Source organism: Eurytemora carolleeae, unplaced genomic scaffold (assembly GCF_000591075.1).
Source record: "Eurytemora carolleeae unplaced genomic scaffold, Eaff_2.0 scaffold724, whole genome shotgun sequence".
NCBI lineage: Eukaryota > Metazoa > Arthropoda > Copepoda > Calanoida > Temoridae > Eurytemora > Eurytemora carolleeae.
The window spans coordinates 3,336-29,488 of NW_019397234.1; the positions used below are offsets into that span (position 1 = coordinate 3,336).

The following is a 26,153-nucleotide window of genomic DNA, read 5'->3' on the forward strand; positions in this document are numbered from 1 at the left end:
AGGTGTTCTCACTCTCAGTTGAAGTGGTGGGGCCCTTTACTAAGGACCAGACGTGGATAGAACAGAATAGAATAGAATAGAATAGAATATAATAGAATAGAATATAATAGAATAGATAGAATAGAATAGAATAGAATAGAATAGAATAGAATAGAATAGATAGAATAGAATAGAATAGAATAGAATAGAGAATAGAATAGAATAGAATAGANATAGAAAGAATAGAATAGAATAGATAGAATAAAATAGAATAGAATAGAATAGAATAGAATAGAATAGAATAGATATAATAGAATAGATAGGATAGAATAAATAGAATAGAATAGAATAGAATAGAATAGATTGAATAGAATAGATAGAATAGAATAGATAGAATAGATTGAATAGAATAGAGTAGAATAGAATAAAATATAATAGAATAGAAAGAATAGAAGAGAATAGAATAGAATATAATAGAATAGATAGAATAGAATAGAGTAGAATAGAATAGAATAAATTGAATAGAATAGAATAGAATATAATAGAATAGATAGAATAGAATAGATAGAATAGAATAGAATAGAATAGAATAGAATAGAATAGAATAGAATAGAATAGAATAGATTGAATAGAATAGATAGAATAGATAAAATAGAATAGATAGTATATAATAGATTGAATAGAATAGATAGAAAAGAATAATGAAGAATAGAGGGTAATGTATAATGTTGTAAAATAGAACATAAAATGTAATAAGTTTAATAAAGTATAAAAATATACTAAAGCATTAAAACTATAAAACTAAAATGATTTACCTAAAAGATGGCCACACTAAAAAAAATAAAAACATTGAATAGAGCAATTGATTAAAACTATAAAAACTAATACTTAGGCTTAGATTGGATTATTACAATTTCTGGGCCAAGCGCTGCAGCAATAAGAACAGGTTGTGGGACCAAGCGCTGCGGGTACCAAGGTTTTCTTTTGAAATAGAATAGAATAGAATAGAATAGAATAGAATAGAATAAATAAACCAGATATTCTATTTTTAAATATATAAATGTAAATATAGAGAAGCAAGTGTAAGCTCAGTTTGAACCGGTCCATGTATGCATACGGAATATCTAAGGTTATAAGTTAAACCAAATGATAAAAATGTCCAACTAGATATATTTATAGACAAGAAGTTTAACCATAAATGGAGAGGTTGTACGGACAAAGGACAATTATGATTCAGCTCAAGTTTTTCTCTCAATTATTTTTTGCCTCTCCGATAAAACAAGAAATCTAGAATCGAACCCTAAAATTTTTGCAAATCCAATTGAACAACTAACCCAAATGATTTTTTTCTTTAGATCTTATAAATTTATATATATAAATATATTTATATGTATAAATTAGGTGAACAAATATACAAATATATTTAATTCTTCAATTTTTTACATTTATATTTAAATTACTCTAAATTTCAGAAAACATGTCAGAACAGTCGCCAGCATTCAAGGTGATTTATAATTTTCCAAAACTATATTTTGATTTATAATATTATAATGTACAGATGTTATGCAGTTTATAGATACTATTTTAAAGATTTATAATATTATAATGTACAGATGTTATGCAGTTTATAGATACTATATTAAAGATTTATAATATTATAATGTACAGATGTTATGCAGTTTATAGATACAGAAAAATTATATTCGAATAGTTTAATTAAAAATCATAAGATTAGAATTGTTGAATTGAATCTGGTTTTCTAATTCCTATATCTTNAGATTTATAATATTATGATGTACAGATGTTATGCAGTTTATAAATACTATATTATGATTTATAATATTATGATGTACAGATGTTATGCAGTTTATAGATACTATATTAAAGATTTATAATATTATAATGTACAGATGTTATGCAGTTTATAGATACAGAAAAATTATATTCGAATAGTTTAATTAAAAATCATAAGATTAGAATTGTTGAATTGAATCTGGTTTTCTAATTCCTATATCTTTGCAGCCTGATCATGTAAACCTTTGTTATGTCAAAGTTTATCTTTATAATATATCAGAATTTATAGTTTGAATATATATAAGAAAAACTACATCATCAAGTAAAAGGATAAAAATATAGGGATTAGAAAATTAGAGTATAAGTAGAGTTATTAATTTATACCGTAATCGGACCAAAAAGACATACATTGTAAATGTTGAAATAACTAAGCGTAATTCTTAGTGAATCTTCACCAAAAGAGTGTTTTGTAAAATTCACAACGGTGCCCTTATAGCTGTGGGTGAATAAGTATGAATTAGATATGCTTTGTGCCATGTGACATGTGCAATGGAGAAAATATCAGAAATAAACACTTTTCAAGATAAAAAAAACTACGATCTTTCACATTATTGACAATTTATTTATTTAACCTAAATAATAACCTAAACAATGGTACTCTTTATAAATAGAGGTTCACTTAAAATTACGACGACAGTTCCTTTCAGAAGAAAATCTAAAAACTTGAAAATAACATCGCTATAAGGGTGAACATATGATAACAATTGTCAACATGATGGAACAAAAATACTAATTAATATTGTGGAAATACATTAAAGGTTAAAGAACGAGCGCCGCATTTGGGGAATTTTGCAAGATATAAGTTTTGTCAAAAAATGTTTTGATAAACAATTCAGTTGTAAAATGTATAACTTTATCAAATTTAGTCATATAATTTTAATCCTTCAAAGCATTTTTAAAATTTGTATTAATGAAAATTTAATGTTCTGAATTTTTTAAATTTTGTATAGAAATAACGAAATAACTTACTTGTCGATTTAAGAAAAAATTTTGTATTTAAAACCGTTCAATTTTATTTATCTATATTACAGGCTAAAATATAAAAATTAATAAACCCTTTGTTATCTATATTACGGCTGAAATATTAAATGGTGATTACCCGTTTTTATCTATTTTACAGGTTGAAATATTAAATATCTAGTAACCCGTTTTTATCTACCCTTTATTATCTATATAACAGACTGAAATATTAAATATCTAATAACATCTTTATTATCTATATTACAGGCTAAAATATTAAATATCTAATAACCCCTTTATTATCTATATTACAGGCTGAAAAAATAAATATCTAATAACCCCTTTATGATCTATAGGCTAAAATATTAAATATCTAATAACCCATTTATTATCTATATACCAGTCTAAAATATTAAATATCTAATAACTCCTTTATTATCTTTATTACAGGCTAAAATATTAAATATCTAATAACCCTTTATTATCTATATAACAGACTGAAATATTAAATATCTAATAACATCTTTATTATCTATATTACAGGCTAAAATATTAAATATCTAATAACCCCTTTATTATCTATATAACAGACTGAAATATTAAATATCTAATAACCCCTTTATTATCTATATTACAGACTGAAATATTAAATGGTTAATAACTCCTTTATTATCTATATTACAGGCTGAAAAAATAAATATCTAATAACCCCTTTATGATCTATAGGCTGAAATATTAAATATCTAATAACCCCTTTATTATCTATATAACAGGCTAAAATATTAAATATCTAATAACTCCTTTATTATTTATATTACAGGCTGAAATATTAAATATCTAATTACCCATTCATTATCTATATTATAATATTAATTATCTAATAAGTCCTTTATTATCTATATTACAGGCTGAAATATTAAATATCTAATAACCCCTTTATTATCTATATTACAGGCTGAAAAGCAGAATGTACTGGGAGAACTGTCTAGTAAATTTAACAGGATTGGATCTTCAGGTAGAAACCATTTAATAAAATGAGAAAGAATTCCTTCACGATTTTACAGAAATGCCCTCTTATCCTCCATTAAACATTTAAATATAAGGATATCTCCATCTTCAGGCTGAAAATTTCGATTCATAAATTGGAATTGTTCTATAAATTTGATATGCCACAAAAGATGATTTTGAAATTCCATTCCTAGATTTGTTTTCTGTTATCGACAGGTTAAAATAGGTTGTGTTTTGAATCACTTCTTCTTATCATTATATTTAACCTTTATTTGATATATTTTTAGGTTATATTCTTTTTTATTTTTTATTTTTTTAATTTCTTTTCCTTTTTCAAGTTTAAAGTGTTTTTATTTCCTAGACGAATTAGAGTCTCTACCCCCTCCTCCGCCCGTATTTCAAACCTATGGAACCAATAGAGGTAAATCTGTACATTTATTTTTCCGAAAATTATTTCTGCACACAGTGAGATTCATAAAACTGTGGAATAGTCCTATTTTGATGTTGAATAGTCCAACGAACTTAAGCACAAAATTGTGTAGTGTACACAGACAAGTTTCGTTTAATTAGTCGATTTTCATGCGATTGGTAAAAGTATTTAATTTATAAAAAATCTTTATGAAAACCATTCTAATAATAATCAATTACACAAAAGATGGCTTAAATGTTATTTATCCCTCAGTTTTCTGTATCTCCATGTAAACGTATTTTTATATATTTAGTTGATGATGATGATTTACCGCCTCCCCCTCCCAGCTTTTTTATGGAAAAGCAGGTATATAGCACAACCCTTGGCACCCATTTCTTTGTGCACAAAATAAGATTTTTAGGAAAATAAAAAACTTGCTCTGAGCAGCAGTAAATTGTTTACATTCTTCCCAGAAACTGCAGTACACTTTTTATGTAAACAAAGAAACGGGGATATACTCCCTACAAAATCGTCATTGACGTCTTGTACTCTGTTATTAACTATGTATAATGAACAAATTGTCATAAATATAAGCTAGAAAATGTTTTATTTTTAGAGTTGTGTTTCAGTTCCATTCCCTCCCCCTCCCCCTCCTCCTTCAACTGCTGATATCCCTCCACCCCCCAGTATCATCCCTCCAGACTACTCCAAACTATCTCCTAAGAAATCGGTATGTCCTAAATTATGATTAAATAATAAAATAAGTGTTTTCCACTTGCAATCATATGATGTAAACCTTTTATAGTTCAAACTTAGACTGCTTGACCTAACAGAATTTGCGGCAAAAACTCATGTCCTATGCAGATTGTAAAAAAGTAAAGATTATAATTATGAATTCCATATCCATTTCAAATAAAAATGTTTATGGTTTATTGTCGAACATAGTTTTAAGTGATCCTTTATTTAACGAGTTACAGGCCTTTTTTATCTGAGTAACAAAACATTAAGCAACTATGAAATGATAATCTAATTGAGAGTAATATTTTTTTACGTGAAGAAAAATAAATCGTCATAGAAATCTACATCAATTGAGATAATTACAAAGCAAAAAGACATGGAAAAATATCTATATATTAAATATTTAATATTATTACGATTTGCTGTAGTAAATTTTTCAATTAAAATTAATTGAATTAAAAAATATCTTGCAAATGTTTGCACTAACTGCATTTTCAAGCTCTAAAGGAGGAGGGGGGTGGGGCGGGAATTGTGATTTGTTTGCAATTATTTTAACAAAGTAAACATAATGATTAGTGAACAGATTTTTGAAGCAATATCTGAAAAAGGCTTTAGGGGATATTTCCGGCAAATTGCTCATTGTGTTCTGAAACTGTAGATTCTTTTCTTGCATCAACCTTGCTCTTTAGTCTTTATGTAGTAGGGTGTGTCAACTCTTCAACCTTGCTCTTTAGTCTTTAGGTAGTAGGGTGTGTCAACTCTTCAACCTTGCTCTTTAGTCTTTAGGTAGTAGGGTGTGTCAACTCTTCAACCTTGCTCTTTAGTCTTTAGGTAGTAGGGTGTGTCAATACTTCGGCCTTGCTCTTTAGATAATAGGGTATATGGTGTTTCAAGTCTACAACCTTGCTCTTTAGATAATATTGTGTTTTAATTCTATAATCTCGCTCTTTAGATAATAGGGTGTTTCAATTCTTTAACCTTGCTCTTTGTATAATAGGGTGATTCAAGTCTGAAACCTTGCTCTTTAGACAATAGTGTGTTTCAAGTCAACAACCTTGCTTTTTAGATAATGGATGTTTTAATTCGTCAACCTTGCTCTTTAGATAATTGGGTGTTTTAATTCTTCAACCTTGCTCTTTAGATAATAGGATGTTTTAATTCTTCAACCTAGCTCTTTAGATAATAATGTGTTTCAAGTCAACAACCTTGCTCTTAGATAATGGGTGTTTCAAGTCTACAACCTTGCTCTTTAGATAATAGTGTGTTTCAATTCTACAACCTAACTCTTTAGATAGTAGGGTGTGTCAATTCTTCGACCTTGCTCTTCAGATAATAGGGTGTTTCAATTCTAAAACCTTGCTCTTTAGTTCATATGCTGTTTCCCATCTTCGACCTTGCTCTTTAGATAATAGTGTGTTTTAAGTCTACAACCTTGCTCTATAGAAAGTAGAGTGTTTCAATTCTTTAACCTTGCTCTTTAGATAATAGGATGTTTCAAGTCTACAACCTTGCTCTTTAGAAAGTAGTGTTTCAGTTCTTTAACCTTGGTTTTTAGATAATTCAGGTGTTTCAATTCTTTAACCAGGGTCTTTAGATAGTAGAGTGTTTAAATTCTTTAACCTTGCTCTTATGATAATAAGATATTTCAAGTCTACAACCTTGCTATTTAGATAATATAGGGTGTTTCAAGTCTACAACCTTGCTCTTTAGATAATAGGATGTTTCAAGTCTACAACCTTGCTCTTTAGATAAGAGGGTGTTTAATTCTTTAACCTTGCTCTTTAGATAATAGGGTGTTTAAAGTCTCCATTCTTGCTTTTTAGATAATAGGGTGTTTCAAGTCTACAACCTTGCTCTTTAGATAAAAGGGTGTTTCAATACTTTAACCTTGCTTTTATCATCATTGCTCAGTCTTATATTTTTTCATTCTTGCTCAGTAGGATATATCATAAAGCTTTTTATTCTTAATCAACAGAAAACTTCTTTTTATGAGCGGTAAAAATAGGTTTGAAGTGAAGACGACAATTATTCTGCTGTTAACTATGTGTCCTTGTATTACTGTTTATTTTAAGGATGAGGACAGATATATTCAACCTAAACTCCAACCTATCCCCAGAGTAGGTAAATATAGATATATTCAACCTAAACTCCAACCTTTCCCCAGAGTAGGTAAATATAGATATATTCAACCTAAACTTCAACCTATCTCTAGAGCAGGTAAATATAGATATATTCAGCCTAAACTCCAACCTATCCCCAGAGTAGGTAAATATAGATATATTCAACCTAAACTCCAACCTATCCCCAGAGTAGGTAAATATAGATATATTCAACCTAAACTCCAAACTATCTCTAGAGCAGGTAAATATAGATATATTCAACCTAAACTCCAACCTATCTCAAGGTCTAGAGCAGGTAACATAGATATTTTCAACATAAACTAAAATTATCTCACTGTCCAGAGTAGGTAAATTATAAATGTATTTCATCAACTTCACTTCGCTCGTTCCATGGTAAGCTTTATTCTAATCTTTTCAAATATCTTTTTGCCCTGAAGTGTTGCTGGTAACCAAGTACTAGATAAGCTTTTAAATATTTTAAGATGTATTTTATCCAGATTATCTGATCTTGAAACTAATCTAATCAATTAATTTATATCTAGACTTTGTTATCTAGAATCTAGATCTAATTTTTCAGAATCTAAAACTGGTTTCCTAGAAGAATCTAGATCTGGTTTTTCAGAACCTAGATCTGTTTCTTTAGAATCTAGAGTTGGTTCCTAAGAAACTAGATCTGGTTTCTAAGAATCTAGATTTGGTTCCTAAGAATCTAAATCTGGTTTTTAGGAAACTAGATCTGGTTCCTAAGAATGCATATCTGGTTTCTCAGAACCTAGATCTGGTTCCTTAGAACCTAGATCTGGTTACTTAGAATTTAGATCTGGTTGATAAGAACCTAGATATGGTTTCTAAGAATCTAGATCTGGTTTCTAAGAATCTATATATGGTTCCAAAAAATCTAGATCTGGTTCCTAAGAATCTAGATCTGGTTCCTTAGAATATAGATTTGGTTCCTAAGAATCTAGATCTGATTCCTAAGAATCTAAGTCTGGTTCCTAAGAATCTAGATCTAGTTTCTAAGAATCTAGATCTGGTTCCTAAGAATCTAGAGCTGATTGCTAAGAATCTAGATCTGGTTTCTAAGAATCTAGATCTGGTTTCCAAGAATCTAGGTCTGGTTCCTTAGAATCTATACCTGGTTCTGAAAATCTAAGTTTGGTTCCTAAGAATCTTGATCAACTTTTGAATCAAATTTCGAATTGAAGAACCGTTATTTAACCAAATTAATTAAGAAACATTTTGTGTACAAATATAATATATCTGAGAAAACAAAAACAAAAATGGCATACAGACTTTGGTAATATCATAATCGAGCATTAAAAAAAAATTTTAAGAATGTAGAATTAGCGAATATAAAAGGAAAATGGTGGGACGCGAGGATGCGAATGGGAAATATAAGTGAAAAGAGTGTTAGGGATAAACAGGGTTTCCCACGAAACAGTTGATAAATAGTTTTGAATTTCGTCTTCCATACACTGTATTAGATATTAAAGACTGTTTGCAGTTTGTTTCGTTTAAAAAATCTTTTGCTCAAATATATTTTACATTGAAGTTAATTTTACTATAATATGACTCCTGTATAATATTTTTTATTATTGTCTTTGATATTAAACAATCTATCAATCAAATAGTGCTTCCGTGGTTATAGTTATTCGTTACACAGGACGGATATATTGCTTCATTTACAGGCAAACATGCACATACAGACAAAACAATTCACGGGACATCACGCAAATGACAAAAACAGACGCCTATAAACCAGCCCCACCCTGAATTTAAATATATTCTTTCAAATATAGCAAATGAAGGAAATAATTGAAAGTATTGTCTATCCTATAGCGCATTTGTTTAACCTTTCTTTTAAAACAGGATATATCCCTAGTGATTATAAATGTGCAAAAATAATTCCTATCTTTAAAACAGAACAAAAAGATAAATTTAATAACTACAGACCAATTAGTATTCTACCAGCGCTAAGTAAACTTCTTGAAAAAATAGCTGCGACTCAAATGTTTAAATATCTTAACAAGTTTGAGATTTTCTATCAACATCAATATGGATTTAGACCACAACATAATACTAATCAACCTTTACTACACCTAATGAATAAAATTTACGAAAATCTTAATAAACCCCAACCAGAATTTACACTGGGAATTTTTTTAGATCTTAAGAAAGCTTTTGACTGTTGCAACTTAGATATTCTTTTAAAAAAACTAGAGTATTACGGTTTTAAAAATGTAGCTAACACATGGTTTCAAAACTATTTAGTAAATAGGACTCAATATGTNGTATTTTTTTATTTGTATTATCTCGTGCTTTGTAGTTGAATAAAAATATGAATGAATGAAATGTTCACAAAAACTCTACTGTACTCGGCCTCATTTATGCAGACTGTTAATTACGCTGCTGTAAAGTGTTAAAATACTATTTTCTGTCCTAAGAGGATTAGAAAATACAGAGTTAACAGGATTAGTTTCAGAGTTAATCTAATAAACTCTGATTACTTATCTGTAAAATAGACATACAAAAGAATAATTACAGTACACGTTTAAGTCTGAATTGCCACCTTACTTAAGCCAAATAATCCTTACATTTCTTAATAATATTTGCATAATTAAGGCTAATTTTGAACATCTCTAAAATTTTATTTTTTTCAAAACCCATGTCTTGAATTTCTAGGCACAAAAACAAAACGTTTCATGGGTTCAGAGGGTTCAAAAGAGGGTAGACTGTAATGGGTTAGAAGGAAAATAATACATTAGAATATGAAGTTTTGAGGGAGTGTTGGAAGATGACTGATAAAGATTTGAATGCACAGTGAAGGTGGACACAGGAAGGATTTGTATATATACGTGATGTTTATTATCTAGGGTCCTAACCTTGTAACCATTCACTGCGTATAAAAATATGAATGTGATCTCGCCAGGCTACATTTGTTTCATAAAACGTGCTTAGTCGACTCTACACTTGGTAGTTCAGACTTGACAGTACGACTGAATTCATATACAGTGCATGTTGTACCGGCTCGGAGCATGCAACTTTTAGAGTGGATTGAGAGCAAGGAATACGATTAAACAGACATAAATAGATAATGACTGTACAAAAAGTCCTATACATACTCCAGTACATGTTACTAATACTTGCTGTAATATTTTATATCCATCTCATTTCAAGGAAATATTTTTGAAGAAATGACATAAAAGAACAAATAAAATCAGCCATTGAAAACTCCGGTTCATTAAAGTACTGGACTAACTTCCAGGCTAATAAAGCAAGTTGTACAGTATACCTACAGAATATAGACGGCAAAGCGGTAAAGTACAACACATGAACCATCCCAGCTTCTAGAGATAGATTTATGTAAATATCAGCCTTACTAATCATATCTTAAAAAAACATCAGCATGAGAATATTAAGGTGTATTTAAATTTCTATACAAAATTGGTTAAATTTATTATTTGCGTTTCTTAGCTTTGATATCATTTCTTTTAGCTTATTAGTTTTATTAAGCCTCCTTTCTGTAAACTGTAAAAACTTGAAATATATTGCATTATCTTTGTGTACAGTAATAACCAGATAATTGTTGGATTTCTGTCGTCTGTCTTTGGTATTTAAGTCTGGAATTTCCTAGCTGAAGATTTCAAAAGTTGATCCTATCTTCTTTACTTTTGTATGTCCACGGGATATCGAGTTGAGCTGCTGAATTTCTGTGCTGGATATCCAATTCAAAAGTTCCCAGCTCTGAACAATTTCAGATCTATAAATTACAACAATTAAAAGTAAAAAGAAAGAAGACGACAATGATTGCATAGTTTTCTGGTTACCCCTGTACACAATATTTTCTTTTATTTCTAGGATTGAAGTCTGTATCACCTGAGCCGATGGGACCCAAGGTTTGTTATTGTTTGTTACTATCATAACTACTATTAATGAAAAGATATTAAGAATTAATTTTAATCCTCTCAATTGAAACTCAATACTGGTGTAGAATTCAATTGTAACCATGTTTTATTGTTTTTCCTAAAATTGGCAGACAGCACGAAGAAAACAAAGGAAATGCTGAACTATAAAAAATAAGTTACGTCTCATGTTTAAATTTTTATTTTACTTTGTTTAGTATATAATAATATATATATTGCATATATTGATAAATACTATTTATTATATATTCTAATTAAATAAAAGACAAAACAAAATGGTCTTAATATTAAAATTTAAAAATTCTACAGATATTTTTTTTCTGATAAGTAAAACATGATTTGTGGACTAGGGTTTATGGTTCAAGATATTTACATTCTTNCTTGTCTTGTATTGTTTTTTAAGAGATGGGAGATGTAAATTTTTGATTAAAAAGCTGAATTTAAAAAAAATCACTTATTAGTATCTTGCATTATGTTATTAAAGTTTGCAAGCTGTAATTTAAAAGTGAAAAGAAATCAACTGTATATTTAATATTGCACACTCATATTTCAACACAGAAAAGTCAAAACAAATTCTATCATGATGTAATTTTATACGTTAAACATCATCTTACAAGAAATAAACAGATTTTACTAAAACTCCATCTTAAAATATTTGAGAAAACTTTTCACCAAAAACTTTTTCTTCAATATTTGTATTTTCAATTGAAAAAGTAAATCACAAAATAAATGTTTTTTGAAAGGGGGTCATCCTAATGTCTACTCTACACGTCTAATTATATTGTCAGTCAAATCCGGATTTTTAAAGAACAATATATAGAAATTTTTTGTTGATTGAAAAACTTTAATCACCTAGTATTATAGATTTAATTTACTAAAACATACCTTCTTAAGATTACTGAACTTTTAGTTTCTAATTTCATTAATAGATAATTAGATTTTTTTCCGTTTATTCTTTTTGGAAAATATTATGTAAATTTAATTTTTCAATTAACTACGTAGTCTTGAAAATTTACATTTTGTAAAGAGTATAATATAAATTTAAATGGTTTAGGGATTCAACTCCTCCACTGAGGGTCTGGCCTACAGACCGGTTAAGTTCAACCCAGGGAAAATTAATCAAGCAAGTTCAGGTAAAAAAAGTAGATCAGTTTTGTTCAAATAAATAGGTAAATAAGTAAACTAATAAGGTAAACAAATAAATCTTTTTAGATAAAAAATTCGTTTCATGTAAATAAAAAAATGATTTTAGGTAATTAAATAAGTCATTTTCAGGTAAAGGAATAGATCATATTCAGATAAATAGTAGTTTATAAATAAATCAATCAATCTGTTTAGCAAAATCAATTTATTAACCTTTTTTGTTAAGGAGATGTTTCTCGTGCAGAGATAGAGGCAGAAACTCAGAAGCCTAAATCTAATCAGTATGAGAATGCTTNTCTTAAAAATTATAAAAGTTTCTAAAGTTTAAATTTTGTTGTGTATTACAGTAGTGTTGGATATGCTAACAGTCTGGTTCACAATGTTGCAGAGAAGAAACTAATCCCTGATCGTAAACTTTCTACAGAGAAACCCCTAGCAAGCTTTAACGAGACTCAGGTAGAAGATGGAGTCAGGAGGATTTCTATTCTAAACCGGAAACAGTCTACTGACCGTAATTCTTCTCCTGACCGGAAACCATCTGCTGACTTCCAATCTACTGACCGGAAACAATCTATTGACCGGAAGTCATCTCCTGACCGGAAACCATCTGCTGACTTCCAATATGATCGGAAACAATCTACTGAATGGAGACCGTCTCCTGAGCAGAAACGATCCCTTAACAATGGGTTCTCTATTGATAGGAAGTCATCCCAAGACAATATTGTTGATTTACACTTTAAAGGTAAAAATAGGTTTTAACCTACTGTTTTTCAAAGACTTACTATTCAAAAGGAATTCAATTATGTGATCTAAAAAAGATTTTAATTTCTCATTCTCCTTACAAGTAATTTCTATTTTGCCTAGGATGTAGATTAAAAATGAAAATGTTAATAAACCCTTGGATCCGTCATAATTATCCCATTTTTCCTCAAACATCAAATCAAGAATTTTTCAATGGAGATAGAAATATTATTAAACTAGGCTTTTAGGGCGCTTCGCGCCCATCTTCTATTTCAACTTTTAATTGTGGCTTTATCTCTGAACTTCTTCTCTTTGTACAAAATAAAACAAAAACAAAAAAGTTTGCGGATTTCATACTATTTTTTTGCGCATTTTCAATATTTTCAAAAATAAAAACCTTTTAAACACAAATTTTTAAAATTTTGATCATTCACAAACCTTCCCTGTGGTCACGTGAGGTCCCACAAAAAATTTGGGCCCGATCGGTTCAGCCGTTTTGACGTTTATTGGACACAAACAAACAGACAGACACCCAAACAGACAAGCCAAATTTATATATAGACTAGCCTTAGAGGGCGCTTCGCGCCCGTCTTCTAAATTAATTGTGAACATGTTCTCTTTGTGTACATCGTAAAACAAAACAAAAATAATTCGCGGATTTTCACAAAAATTTTTGTGGATTTTCAAAATTTTAAAAAATTTAATGAAGATCGAATTTTGATGGAAAGAAATATTTAAAATTTCAATCATTCATAAACCTTCCATGGGGTCCCTAGATGTCCCACAAAAAATGTGGGCCCGATCGGTTTAGCCGTTTTGACGTTTATTGGATACAAACAGACAGACAAGCCAAATTTATATATAGATGGAAAATTTTTACTGTGAATAATTGGACATTTTTATGCATTACCTTAGCTGACGTTTGTAATTTGTACTGGGGGGAGGCTGGGGGGGGGGTGCAACTCATTTTTTCCCCAAAAAATTAGACTTGTTTTCAATAATTTTTTAATAAAACCTAGAGGATCGAGTAGACGGAAGAAAGGAGAGTACTTCAAATCTTACAAGCAAAACTAAAATTAGGAATTTAAAAGTCAATTTTAAATAGAAATTCAACTTTCTCATTCAAAACTTCTTAATTTTACCATTTGCGTACCTACAGCTACAGGAGCTACAGGCACTTTTAACTTATATTTTTTTTCAACAAATTTTTTTCTTTTCCCAGCATATAATGTTTTTAATAGTTGAGTTTATTTCGAACTTTCTAAATCCTAGATAATCATCTAATATTTTAATATTTGCTACAAAAACTGAGTTTTTAATTTTGTTTTTAATGGAAATTTTTAAAATAGTTCAGCCCCTGAAATGGATGCCTCTTCATTTAGCAAAGGTAATATAAATTACAGATTTAATATCGATAAAACTTATAATTTAAATTTTTTCTAGACAAATGCTTTAAATGTGGAGATCTGGTTGATTACGGTGCCATTTTAGCCATGAACCGTGCATATCATAAGGTAGCCAATGCCATAGTATTTAATTTAATACAGGGTGTCCCAATACACATGGGAATTCAGTGACGAATTCGATATCGTCTTTTCAAACAATTCTTTGATTTAGTATAGTGATACCTACTGAGAAAGCTGTAATCTGTAAGAGTTTCGTCTGCTATGTTCACATTTTGTTTGTTTATGTTTTGACTGCATACGGTTGTATACTTAGTAAAACAAGAAAATTGCAGTATACAAACAGAGTAAACTTGTCCGTCTTCACTGTTCATCTTGCGGAGACATTATAGACACATCTTTGCAGTCTTTAACCCTTTTCATAAAATAAACTCTAGCAGACATAATAATATTATGGATTTTGAAATTAGGTATTACACTGCTAATTCATAACAAAGACGATATCGAATTCGTCACTGAATTCCCATGTTTTTTGGGACACCCTGTATGTTAGTTGTTAAATATGATTTTCATTAACTATGATCAGGGGCAGCTTACGATATTTTTCAGGCGGTGGAAAAGCGCGTCGAAATTTTTATCCCTCCCCTGGATTTTTTTACTAGAAGTATGGTCAATTTTATGTGAAAACCATGACCAGCTGTGGGTGAAAGGTGGAAAATGTGTTATCAAGATAAATGGACTTTTTTTTAAATCTTCATTTTGAGTGAACCGCCGGCAAACATTTTTTTGAATTTATTCTTTAAATTCGTATTAAGGATAGAAGGTGTGCGCTCTCGTTTTTTGCGCTCCTAATTTTTCCTTGGGGGGCGACGTCCCCACTCACCCTAATCCGTTTCTGACTATTATTTATCATTATTTCAGGGATGCTTTCAATGTACGGACTGTGGAAAAGTCTTGCAGGTAAATTCTTAAAGTTTTCTAATTTTGAAAAGTTAAATAATAAAAAAAAAATTGGATAAAAAAGTCGAAAATTTTGGAACGGAGATCAAAACAGCTCAAATGGGAAAAGACTGAAAATCAAAATAAAAACCAATGCTTAATACATATGAAAAACCTGGAAAGAGATTTTTCATGTTTTTTTCAGGCCAGGTTTAACTCCATGAAAGACTCTCCTTACTGTGATAACTGCTTTGAGGTAGTTACCTTACAGTATATAAAAAAGATTGCGAATATTATAATTCATATATCTTTACAACCTGATATTGCAGGCCATAAGTAAAACTAAGAATTTAAACCACATTAGAAAGATTGATAAATAGAGATATGAAAATCGAAGTTTGAGGGAAGAAATCAGTTTCTTTATTTTCAGGAGAATGGAGAAAGATGTTCTAAATGCCAGGGTTTAATAATTGGAGATTCTTTGAAGTCTGGAGACAAGTACTTTCACACTTACTGCATGAAGGTTTGCTCAGAAGTTGGATAATTTTTCTGAAATAACATGAGATTTTTTTCCAATCTACTTTAATCCGGAGCTATGGAAACGCCTAACCACGGAAAGGTCTTACCACGGAAATGCCTTAAAAAATTGACTCAAAACTAATTTAATGTCGTCTTCTCTCATTAAAAAGACTATATTCTAACGATTTTCACAGCCATGGCCGCAGCGCTTGGCCCCCTAGTCTGTCCTAGCACAGCAAGCGGCCCCATAGCATGTTCTAGACGTATCGCTCGACCTCCTAGCACGTCCTAGCCCGGCCCCCTCCGTAGCCTTCGGTGCAACCTAACCTATCCTAAATTAACGGTAAAATAGTGTTGAAAAAACTTAATTTTCTTTAATGTGAGAATTCGACTTTAAATTAGTTTATGAGTCTTTTTTGAGTCATTTCCGTGGTGAGGCGTTTCCATAGCACTCTTTAATCCTGGCCACATAGTTCGTCGTGCATTAAACATTAGAATTGCAACAGGTTTTTTAAACATTACACAAAGGAAGTATTCTAACTTTTTTTGGACAAGAAGATTTATTGAGTGATACCTAAATAACATGTTTTGACAATATTGCTTTCACATGAGAGTCAGTACAGGACTTTGAGGAGGGTAAATGATTTGTCAGAAAATATAAACCTACTTTTTACCAACGAGAGATGAATTAACTAAACTCATTTCTGCAAAGAAATTGATTCTTTTCCACTAACTCTCATTTTTTCTTTCTTATATCTTTGCAACCCAATACCGTAGACTTTAAATATTTTAAACTCTGAATTCTTCTAGATCAAAAAATCTAAGTTTGAAATATCAAAGGTTTACACCATTAGGTTGCAAAGAAATAGGGATAAGAAAATGTGTGTTAGTGGCAAATACTCAATTCCTTTGGAGCAAATATGTATAATTTCAGTGCAGTATCTGTGAGGTAGAATTGACCGGAACTTACTTTACAAGCGGAAACAACTTCATCTGTGAGAAGGACTACAAGGTAAGTATAAAAGTTATAAAATATATTGGGGAACTTGGTACAACCACGGGAATTTTCTTAGCTTGGTTTTTAAAGTTTAAGTTAAGTGAGTTGACTTTAATAAAGAAAGTTTAGTATCTGAAAAAAACTGGGTTTAAATTCAAATGGTTAAGTAATTTTCAGAGCTTTCCACTCATTTTCATTACATTCAATGAATTCCACTAAATTTAAAAATTACTTGTTTCTTTAGGCAAGTTTGGAGGCGTGTAGTGTTTGTGGAACCACGCTAACTGGTGGATTTTACAAGATCAATGATAAACCGTTTTGTGACAAGGATTATAAAAAACAACTTGCTGCTTGTGGAATATGTGGAGGAGGAGTTGAAGGAAAACTTCTAAAGCTTGGAGATCAAGTTTTTCATCCAACCTGTTTCAACTGCACGGTAACAATAAGTTCAAAGTGTTTTGGGGAAATTTAATGAAAAATTCATGGGTTTTCCCTTCTACAAGGTTTTCCCAGCCCATAAACATGAAAAATCAAAGGACAATGAAATGACAAGGTCAAAGCGATAAACAAGATAAATCCCTTATTCTAAGAATTCCAAAATGTGGTCTAAATGTTTAAAACTCTAAAAAATTATCAATTTATCAAAAATTTTGAGTTAATTCTATGAAGAATTATCAACAAATATAAATATAGTTAAACTGTTAAGCATTTTTAAATTAATTTAAAAAGCATTTAAAGCCTTTAAAACAAATTATCACCGTCCAAGTCCTGTTTATCATCTTGTGTAAAATTGGTAGACAAGAGTGAAAAGGTTGTCATTTTTTTTAGTTTTTTTGGAATATGCGCAATAAAAAATTTTCTTCGCCTCCCCCCACTACTTCCCCCGGTTGCGCCAATTCATATGAAAGGAAAACCACAAATAAACATTTCATTGTAATGTCTATTATACAATGTGTACTGTGTAGGTGTGCGGGATGAACCTGGCCGGGGTCTCCTTCTCCCAGGATGAGGATCAGAAGGTGTACTGTACTAAGGACTTCCAGAGGTAGTACTTAGAGGTTTTTAAATCTATTCAGAGGCCATAGTAATTTCATGTGACCCGTCATTTAATAAAAAAAAGGGGTATGTCCAATTCACAACAGTACCGTTAAATCTTTAACTGATCAATAATGTGAAAGATATCATCGAAAACCGCTAGTCACTTGTATAGAAAACCCCCAAATGATAGCATTCATTCTTTATCAAAGCAGTTACTGTTGTGAATCGGGCATGCTACTTTAAAAAATGGAAAGTAACTTAGAATTACATCTACAGTCCCGTTAATTCGCCGAAATCAACTCAAACAAATGAGATGGTTTATTTTAATCTCAAGGCGTACTAAAATTGAACTATCTTCTCTATTTTCAATTTTCCATCTCGGATACATTTTACAGAGAAATTATTTGATAAACTGAATTCGTTAAATTTTTCAAAACTAAAATTGGTTTAAAAAATATTTTTTATTTGTTTGATGTTTGATGAAGTTGACAAGAAGAAAATATATTTGTCAGGAAGTATGCTGCTAAGTGCAGTGGATGCGGAGAACCTATAGTTCCTGGACCTGGAGAGACGACTGCAGAACGGGTTCGAGTTCAAGGATCTGACTTTCATCCATCTTGCTTTAAATGCCAGGTCAATAAATGATTTTTTGAATGATGACTTTTAAAGATTTTTAGGGGGGGGGGGGGTCCGGGTAAAGGAAATGTTTCTGACAAGTTTTCCTCCGTTTTTTGAATTTTTTTTGAGAAAAATTTTATTTTCGGAAAATACCCTGAAACTTAATCCCAAAAAATCTTGAAATTGAATTAAATCTGTGTTCAGGATTGCAGCCTCGTGTTTGACAGTAGGAAACCCGGTCATGAATGTTATCCCCTGGATAAATTGTTCCTCTGCAAGCCGTGTAATATTCAACGTTTAAACCAGTTGTAATCGGTTCAAAACGATCATATTTTTTGGGATAAAAAAATATCCTTAAAAACATTGTGATCAGATAAAATGTAATCCAATGTTCTCTGATGTTTTATATCAGTTGTGGTTCATTCTGAGTGTTGCCAGGGGTGTATATTTTCTTGTAAAATCACCCCCCCTTTTATAGATAATCATTTTATTCTTTTCCGCCGGAACTCGTATATTTTGATAAGGGTTTAATTTGCTGAATAAGAGAAAAAATAATTTTCAAAGGAAAAATAATGATTTTAAGGGGAGAATAAAAGATTCTAAAAACTAAAAAGTATCAAAAAGAATAAAAAAAACTGGCCTTTTGATGTCCTAAATTTTTCATTTTTTCCCATCACACATACCACATTTTTTAAGAATTTAACAGTTTGTCATGACTTGATCAAATTAATTGCTAAATACTTTTAGTTAGAACAATGTATACTTTATACATGAATATTGCCATTAGTTTAATATTTGTTGTTTAATCAAGAATTAAAAAGTTTCCTAGTCCTGGCCTGGCATGGTGGAATGAAAATGAACGTTTGTTGTGATAGATGATAAGAACTGTCAATTTTTATAATTTACACGGTTTAATAATTTTTGAAAATAACATTTATATTTATACCTTCATATTTATGAAATAAAATAGACCAAACTACAGGGGTGTATATAATTCCAATTTTTTTATTCTTTTCCTCCCTCCCTCCTATTTTTTTTATTTTCTTTCCCAAGTTCGAGAACTGAAAAGATATAATATTTTAATATAATTATATTGCAGTACATAAAAATCCCTAAAATTTGTTTAAACTTTGGGTACAGGTATGGTGGCAATGGCAAAAAAGTCGGGATTGCAGATTATTTAGATTACTCCAGTANTTTTCGTAGGTTTGACTATTTTAAAAAATAATTGAGTAATGAGCATTCTTTTATCATATTTATTATTAAGTTGTGCGTGGAGCTCGAAAAATTCTTGACATTTTTTTTGCTGCATTATAACAATTGGGGGAAATTATTTGTGAAAAACTCTCTGATTTTAGAAAAATTTATGTAGTTATGTAGAGGAAAAGAGCTCCAGCCCTTCCCTTTCCTATATTATTCCCCTTTCCTTCACTTTTTTTTCTGCCATTGCCAACCTTCCATCGATTCTCTACATTCCCCTTTCCTATCTATACTGCCTTCCTCTTACCTTTCCCTTCGACTTCTCTTCCCTGTCCCTTCTGTAGTTCCCTATATTGCTCTTTCCCTCTCAACCTTCCCCGTCGCTACTTATCCTCTTCCCTACCACCTTTCCTTCCTATCTCCTTTCCTTCTTATCTCCTTCTCTACTTATCCACTTCCTTATAAGTTCCCCCTAACCCACCCTTCCCTTCCCTTATATCCGCTATTACCCTTTCCCTTACTTTTTTCCTTCCCTTCCCCTCCTCTTGGGTTTTTAACTTATGTCCCCCCTAGGGGGGATCGGGAAAAATTCCTTCCATAAACTACATTGGTCGACAACTTGACGTCTCCTAAATATGGTCGGCAAGTGTACGGAGAAATTATCTATCTATCAGTTAAGAAATTAGCATGAGGCATCTAGCGGCCAACATATCGTCCCCTATAGTACGTGAAATACACGACCAATCTATAGAGAACGCGGGCTCTGGTTTAAGGTCTATTTGGCTATTTAAAGTCATAAATTGAGCGCAAACGTCGTCTTCAAATTTATAATGAAGCTCTAGAAGTATAAAGCAACAAAATTAGTTGTATCAAAATATATCTATGTTAACAGTTATCTCTGTTTTGAATGTCCGATCATTCTTATCTGATAGATACGAGAGACATCTAGCGGCCAAACTATCGTCCCCCCCCCCAAAGTGTACACGACCATTGGCTATAGAGAGAACGAGCTCTGTTTGATTTAAAATTATTTCAAATTTGAAGCAATTCTTTCAACACTTGCGGCATTCGGGCTTGATAATAAAAGACGGCTTTAGTTATACATTGATAAAAAAATTCAACAAATGATTTAAAACAATACTAATTCCATACTTTTTTTTCGAAACTGCAAACAAAATATTTCAAAAAGTTCATAAGTATTTTTAAAAAAAAATGTTTCAAAATTTTAAAGGGTTGAACACCAACTTTTAAGCTTTACTATTAAGAACATTGACCCCTTAAATACAGAGCCATGCATAGTTTAGGATGTGTGAGTGTGCGTCGGATGACGTTATGTTTGGAAAATAGAGCCTCGGATAAGATATCTTACTGAATGATTATTTCCAACTAATAGGCTTTTGTTTACGTTTACATTGAATCAATAGGTATTTTCGGTGTTTTTTTAAAATATGTTACAACATGTATTAGTTGCAACTTGGTCCTTTAAATACCTGAAGCTGAAGGTATATAAAGATACATATTGAGTCGATCTTGACGAACAATTATTTTACATTTATACACTATTTGATAGCCTGGAGAATAAACATGTTTATTTATTTCAGAAAGAAAAAAATGGCTAGATAAGTTACCGACAGTCCGTATAATTATATAAAGCCCACATATATTTCTAAATTAGAGACGAGAAGGACGAGTATGGAGAATATTGCATCGTCGTCTCGTCTGGAGTCTAATCCTGGAGATCAGTCCTGGATCCATCCTAGAAAACGATCCAACCTTCATCTGAAGTATTCAGTCGAATCGGAGGAAGAACCTGTTTTGAAAATATTCAAACCAGAACCGGAGGTGAGGGTAATTTACTGGTAAAAGATTTTTGGACCCCCTCCTCCTCCCATAATTTTTTACATGCTTCTTTTATGCAACACATAATCCTAGTTGGACTTGTGGGTCACAGCTCCAGCCCCCAAGTCTATCCCAACCGCGATGCTCGGTCTTTAGCATGGCTTAGCCGCAGCGCTCGGCAACCTTAGCCTGTCCTAGCCGCAGCATTCGGTCTTGAAATTGTCTTCTCCCTACTTAATCCTGAAATAATGGAAGACAAATATCATTTTTATGTTGAAATTTAGTTTAAACCGCATGTGGGAGGAATTTTATACTAGGACGGAATAATTAAGTTACGGGCAAGGCAGGGTAAGGTGTTTTAAAGAAATTTAAGGAAAACTGACAAATTGCATATTAATTGGCAAATATATTCTCTCTCTTTGTTATTTCTTATTCTTTTTTCCCCTTTATTTCCCCAGAGAAGCATATAAATCCCTTCATCAAATTTACTTGGTTATTAAATGATATAATACAATTAAATTCTTTCTGCAAATATTTTAAGTTAACCTAAATTAATGTGTTTTTTATTTTCTGAGAAGTAGAAATGATATTTTATTATTGCTAATCAATAATGTAAATGTATTCGGCTTTCGCTATTAGAATAATAATTTGTATACGATAAAAAAATTCATTATGTCCTCATTATTAAAGCATTATGAGATGTATTGCTGAAAAAATTTAATTGTAGAAAATGTTGATTATTCATTCCTTCGTCAAAATATTTACAATTTTTTAAATTTTATCTAATTTTAGGAAAATATCGCGAAAGAGAGCACTTCACAGGAACATCAAACAGTGGTAAAATATACTTTGATACTGCACAGTTTCTAGTCATACACAAACAATCAATGGCACTAAATGGGGATAAATATTTGGCTAATTTGCAGGGGTGTATATTTTCTCAAAAAAGCCTGTTTCCTCCCCCTCCCTATTTTTGAAAATCATTTTCCTTAATAAGATATTTATCCTTGCGAGGAGTGGGAAAAATTTTTTATGATTTAATTCGCTGAATTGAGGAAAAAATATTTTTAGGAGAAATAAATGAAATCGGTAAAGAGTAGCATTAAGAATGAAAGAAGTAGTCTTTTGATGTCAAATTTTTAAATCCCCCGCCCCCCCCTCCCCAACATCAAACATCATACCCACCTTGCTATTTTGTTTTATGCCTCTGAAGGTTGTCAGTGCAGGGGTAGAAAATTTTACAAAAACATTTTTAAGATTGAGCAATAACATTAGAATCATTACAAATATTGAACACCCCTCCCAAATGTACTGTATATTCCTAATCTTCAATATATTTATTCTTCCCCCTTTACTGAACAGTGCCCAAAAACTTTTATACTGTTAATCCGTATCCGTTGTAGTCCGACGGGTTATGCTAATCTGATCGTATTTCTATCATGAGGTCCAACCAATTAGAATACACTTAAAAATTTCTCTTACGCAAGAAAAGATCGCGAAAATACGAGTTGACTTTTTTCATTGATTAAGCACACTTAATTGCTTAAAAATGTAAGTATTCGTTGTGGATATATGATATTGAGTTAAAAGAATGAAGATCAGCGCTATCTCGTCCAAAAGTTCTGAACTTAGGTCGGGTTTCTGTCTAGATTAAGAAACTAATAAATATTGAAATTCTCTTTATCTTTACTAAATGTAATGGGGAAATTTGATTAGTATTTGTTTAGACTCTTATTCCGTTGGAAACAAGTGATGCTGACCAGGAAATAAAGTACAAGGTATTCATATATAAGTTTTAATAACTTTTTTTCTAGCAAAATCATTGTTTCTGGTGATGAGGGGGTGTATTATTCAAATTTATTATATTTTTTATCTTCAGGAAAACCATTGATTCTGTGTTGTTTTAATTGTAGGGGAGATGAGGGGGTTTATTATTTTATTTTTTCATTCTGTCTGATGTTTCTGCTTTCACCGGACTCCGAAAACGCAATGTAAAAGCTGATTTCTTTTTGAGCTCTGTCTCTCTCACGTCTACTCTACTGGGTAGTACAGAAAAATAATGTTGGTCCGTGAAGAATGTTTTATATCCAAATATCAACATTGCTGAACAGTGAACATTGCAAATTATATCTATCCTTTCGTTTTCACGAAAGACTTTCTCTAAGCCCCCCCCCTCCCGTCCTTAACAAAACTTTTAGTTGGCTAAATCACTGAATTTTACCAAGCTTTTTTTACTTTCGCATATTTGAAATGCTTGTCAAATTTAGTTCTACGTAAAAAATCAAGATGAAATCTAGTTCAAATTTTCTTTATACAATTTTATAATTAAATAGAATATTAATCTGATAAAATTGTCTATTTTTCAGGTTGAGGTCATACAAGAAACTATCGTTAAACCTTACTCATGTGCCATGTGCGAATATAAGACACGATACAAGAGTGATCTAACAAAACACATGAAAAGCGTACACGGCGGCATTAAAAAGATGTGTAAAGAGTGTGGAAAGCATGTTTCAAACATGTCTGAGCATGTGCGATTTATTCATACGCAAACGCGGAATTATAAATGTTCTCATTGTGAGTACGCATGTGTGAAGCCAGGAGATCTTAGGAAGCACATAGGCTCGGTGCATACATTTAAAGTTCATCAACAGCAAAATGAGCAACGTAATTAGTCAGATTATTGTTATCAAATATTTAATTGTTGTAATAATATTATTAAATTGTTTGTAAGTTTGTAAACAAATATTTGCACGATATGGATTTAATGTAATTATGGTCTACGTTTTTCAGGACCCAACACTACAATTCTACTTAAAAGCAATTAGTCAATTTGTGAATAATAAGTGTCATAAGGAGAGAAAATTAAAATACGGCATCAATGCGTTGAATTCTTAAGTTCATATGATATGAACTGATATTTTAAGATTTTCCCTTTTTTCTTGATTTGAAATGAACAATATTTACCAATACAAACATATTATAGAACAAAACTATAAAATTGGACGGACAAGAGCTTGGAGAATTTGACTCTTTACTTAAATATAGAAAATACTTCTGTTATGATTGTAAAATGAATTAAGTTTTAAACCAAAACTTTGATCAATTTATGTTAATTTTCTGATTTTAGAATTTTGTCCCGTATATACGGCTACCCGCTAGAAACCTACCTCAAAATATATCTAAGCCCTCCTTCAGGCTCCCCCCCCCCCCTCACATAGATTTAGTCACATTTTCCTTTATCTTCAGAATGTTATACCAATGCTACCACCCCCCCCCCTCTATACTGGCCTAGTCTTGACACTGCTGTTATTAAAACCATTGTTGTTAAATGTTAGAAATTAATTTTGATGTATTTGTCCTTTCCTAACAATATAAATGTTTCTTTAATATTTCTCGACAGTTTTTAAGAATTAGACAAAAATGAGTCAATCATGTTGGTGACGAGAACGTGTTAATTTATAAAATAGACCGTACGACATACACCTCATATCTGTGACATATCGGACGTATGGAAAAGTTTGATAAATTTTCGGAAATCTAAATAGCTTTTATATCAGATAAAATGTCGTATCTATCTACATATGTAATGCCATGTGACTGATATTTTCATTGCAATCATAAAATAACATTGAAAACGTTTACGTCATGACTATTAATTATTTTTAAAGTTAACATCTTTTGATTAAAGAGTTGAGTTATTATTTTAATGATGTTGGTCGACTTTTATTAAATTAATCTGAGATACAATATTATAATTTATGAGATTCTAATTTCGGATTCAGACATAGAAACAATTAAATAACTAGATAAACGTTATTTTAATTAAACGAATAACAATATCCTAGATTTGAAAATTGACTACAGAGAATTAATAGATTGTTTTGGAAACAAATTTCGGTTGCTTTCTGCTTTGTTTTTGCTTTAGAGATTTCTTTTGCATTCTCGAAAATTAAGAAAAAAAACCTTCATTGAATTATATCTTGTTATATCATACACTGATTACTTGTTGACAAATATTCACCCCTGAATTGTTCACCAATTAGATCATAAATATAAGATCATTATATAAAACTCAAATTTAAAGGGAGTGACCGGCAATGTATGGTAGTGAAACTGAGAATGTAATATTGTGGTGACATGGTTCAGGATTCATTTGAGGCATATCAAATGTTTTAATGATGTATGTATAATTACTGAGTTTGAGGGCAAAGTCAACGTTCAAAATCATGCCTTTGGGTGGTACCGTTTTGAGAATCTTTTTTTTAATACTATATAACGACAACAAAAATTGTAAAGAAAAATCTACATTGAACTTGTTAGATGTTTAGTAACATACTTCTCAATTGAAATTTTCTCAATAAATCAATGTTTTAATCAATTATTTCTTTTTCCTCATGATATTGAATTGCTTAATATTTATGAATTTGTTTGCAGATTTCTTCAAATTCTTCAAATGTCGCATTTTCAATAAAAAATTCAAGAAATCTACAGAAGATGCTTGTGAACAATGAGACATTACAGAACCCAATATCAGATTAAAATTACTTATTTTCGGTGATAATAGTAATTTTTTTTTCTGCCTGTCCTTAAACAACTACATAGTTTACTGTAGAATTATTACTACATTTTTCGTCGTTGTTATTGAAAAGTTTTTAAAATCCGCTTCTCAAAATCATCCCACAAAAATGATCAATCTAAGAGGATTTTAAAGATTGAATTTGC

The 26,153-nt window shown here is 30.8% G+C and overlaps 3 protein-coding genes across 3 annotated transcripts; all 3 read left to right on the forward strand.

The window, feature by feature from the left end:
• Window positions 1-1,391: 1,391 nt before the first annotated feature.
• On the forward strand, window positions 1,392-12,455 carry LOC111712909 (zyxin). The gene is made up of 9 exons (XM_023487665.1): window positions 1,392-1,483; window positions 3,748-3,808; window positions 4,163-4,222; window positions 4,524-4,576; window positions 4,827-4,940; window positions 7,021-7,069; window positions 10,927-10,964; window positions 12,046-12,124; window positions 12,361-12,455. Exons 1-9 carry the CDS (start codon window positions 1,457-1,459, stop codon window positions 12,453-12,455), a joined length of 576 nt encoding a protein of 191 aa, XP_023343433.1. The 5' UTR covers window positions 1,392-1,456.
• A 17-nt stretch (window positions 12,456-12,472) lies between these two features.
• On the forward strand, window positions 12,473-18,778 carry LOC111712910 (thyroid receptor-interacting protein 6). Its single transcript, XM_023487667.1, has 12 exons — window positions 12,473-12,876; window positions 13,895-13,955; window positions 14,225-14,262; window positions 14,319-14,389; window positions 15,200-15,238; window positions 15,423-15,473; window positions 15,648-15,740; window positions 16,671-16,748; window positions 16,978-17,169; window positions 17,699-17,778; window positions 18,284-18,404; window positions 18,594-18,778. The coding sequence occupies exons 3-12, from the start codon at window positions 14,238-14,240 to the stop codon at window positions 18,699-18,701; spliced, it is 858 nt and encodes a 285-aa protein (XP_023343435.1). The 5' UTR covers window positions 12,473-12,876; window positions 13,895-13,955; window positions 14,225-14,237; the 3' UTR covers window positions 18,702-18,778.
• Window positions 18,779-21,169: 2,391 nt separating this feature from the next.
• LOC111712911 (zinc finger protein 64) lies at window positions 21,170-24,820 on the forward strand. The gene is made up of 4 exons (XM_023487668.1): window positions 21,170-21,431; window positions 22,221-22,265; window positions 23,156-23,206; window positions 23,795-24,820. The coding sequence occupies exons 1-4, from the start codon at window positions 21,282-21,284 to the stop codon at window positions 24,101-24,103; spliced, it is 555 nt and encodes a 184-aa protein (XP_023343436.1). The 5' UTR covers window positions 21,170-21,281; the 3' UTR covers window positions 24,104-24,820.
• Window positions 24,821-26,153: the final 1,333 nt, after the last annotated feature.

Excerpts from the sequence above, each read along its gene's own strand:
- LOC111712910 (XM_023487667.1), top strand. The coding sequence starts at position 14,238 with ATGGATGCCTCTTCATTTAGCAAAG. Across the intron at positions 15,741-16,670 it reads TTCACACTTACTGCATGAAG|TGCAGTATCTGTGAGGTAGA; the intron begins GTTTGCTCAGAA and ends GTATAATTTCAG. Across the intron at positions 17,779-18,283 it reads TGTACTAAGGACTTCCAGAG|GAAGTATGCTGCTAAGTGCA; the intron begins GTAGTACTTAGA and ends TATATTTGTCAG.
- LOC111712911 (XM_023487668.1), top strand. The coding sequence starts at position 21,282 with ATGGAGAATATTGCATCGTCGTCTCGTCTGGAGTCTAATCCTGGAGAT. Across the intron at positions 22,266-23,155 it reads CACAGGAACATCAAACAGTG|ACTCTTATTCCGTTGGAAAC; the intron begins GTAAAATATACT and ends GTATTTGTTTAG. Across the intron at positions 23,207-23,794 it reads ACCAGGAAATAAAGTACAAG|GTTGAGGTCATACAAGAAAC; the intron begins GTATTCATATAT and ends TCTATTTTTCAG.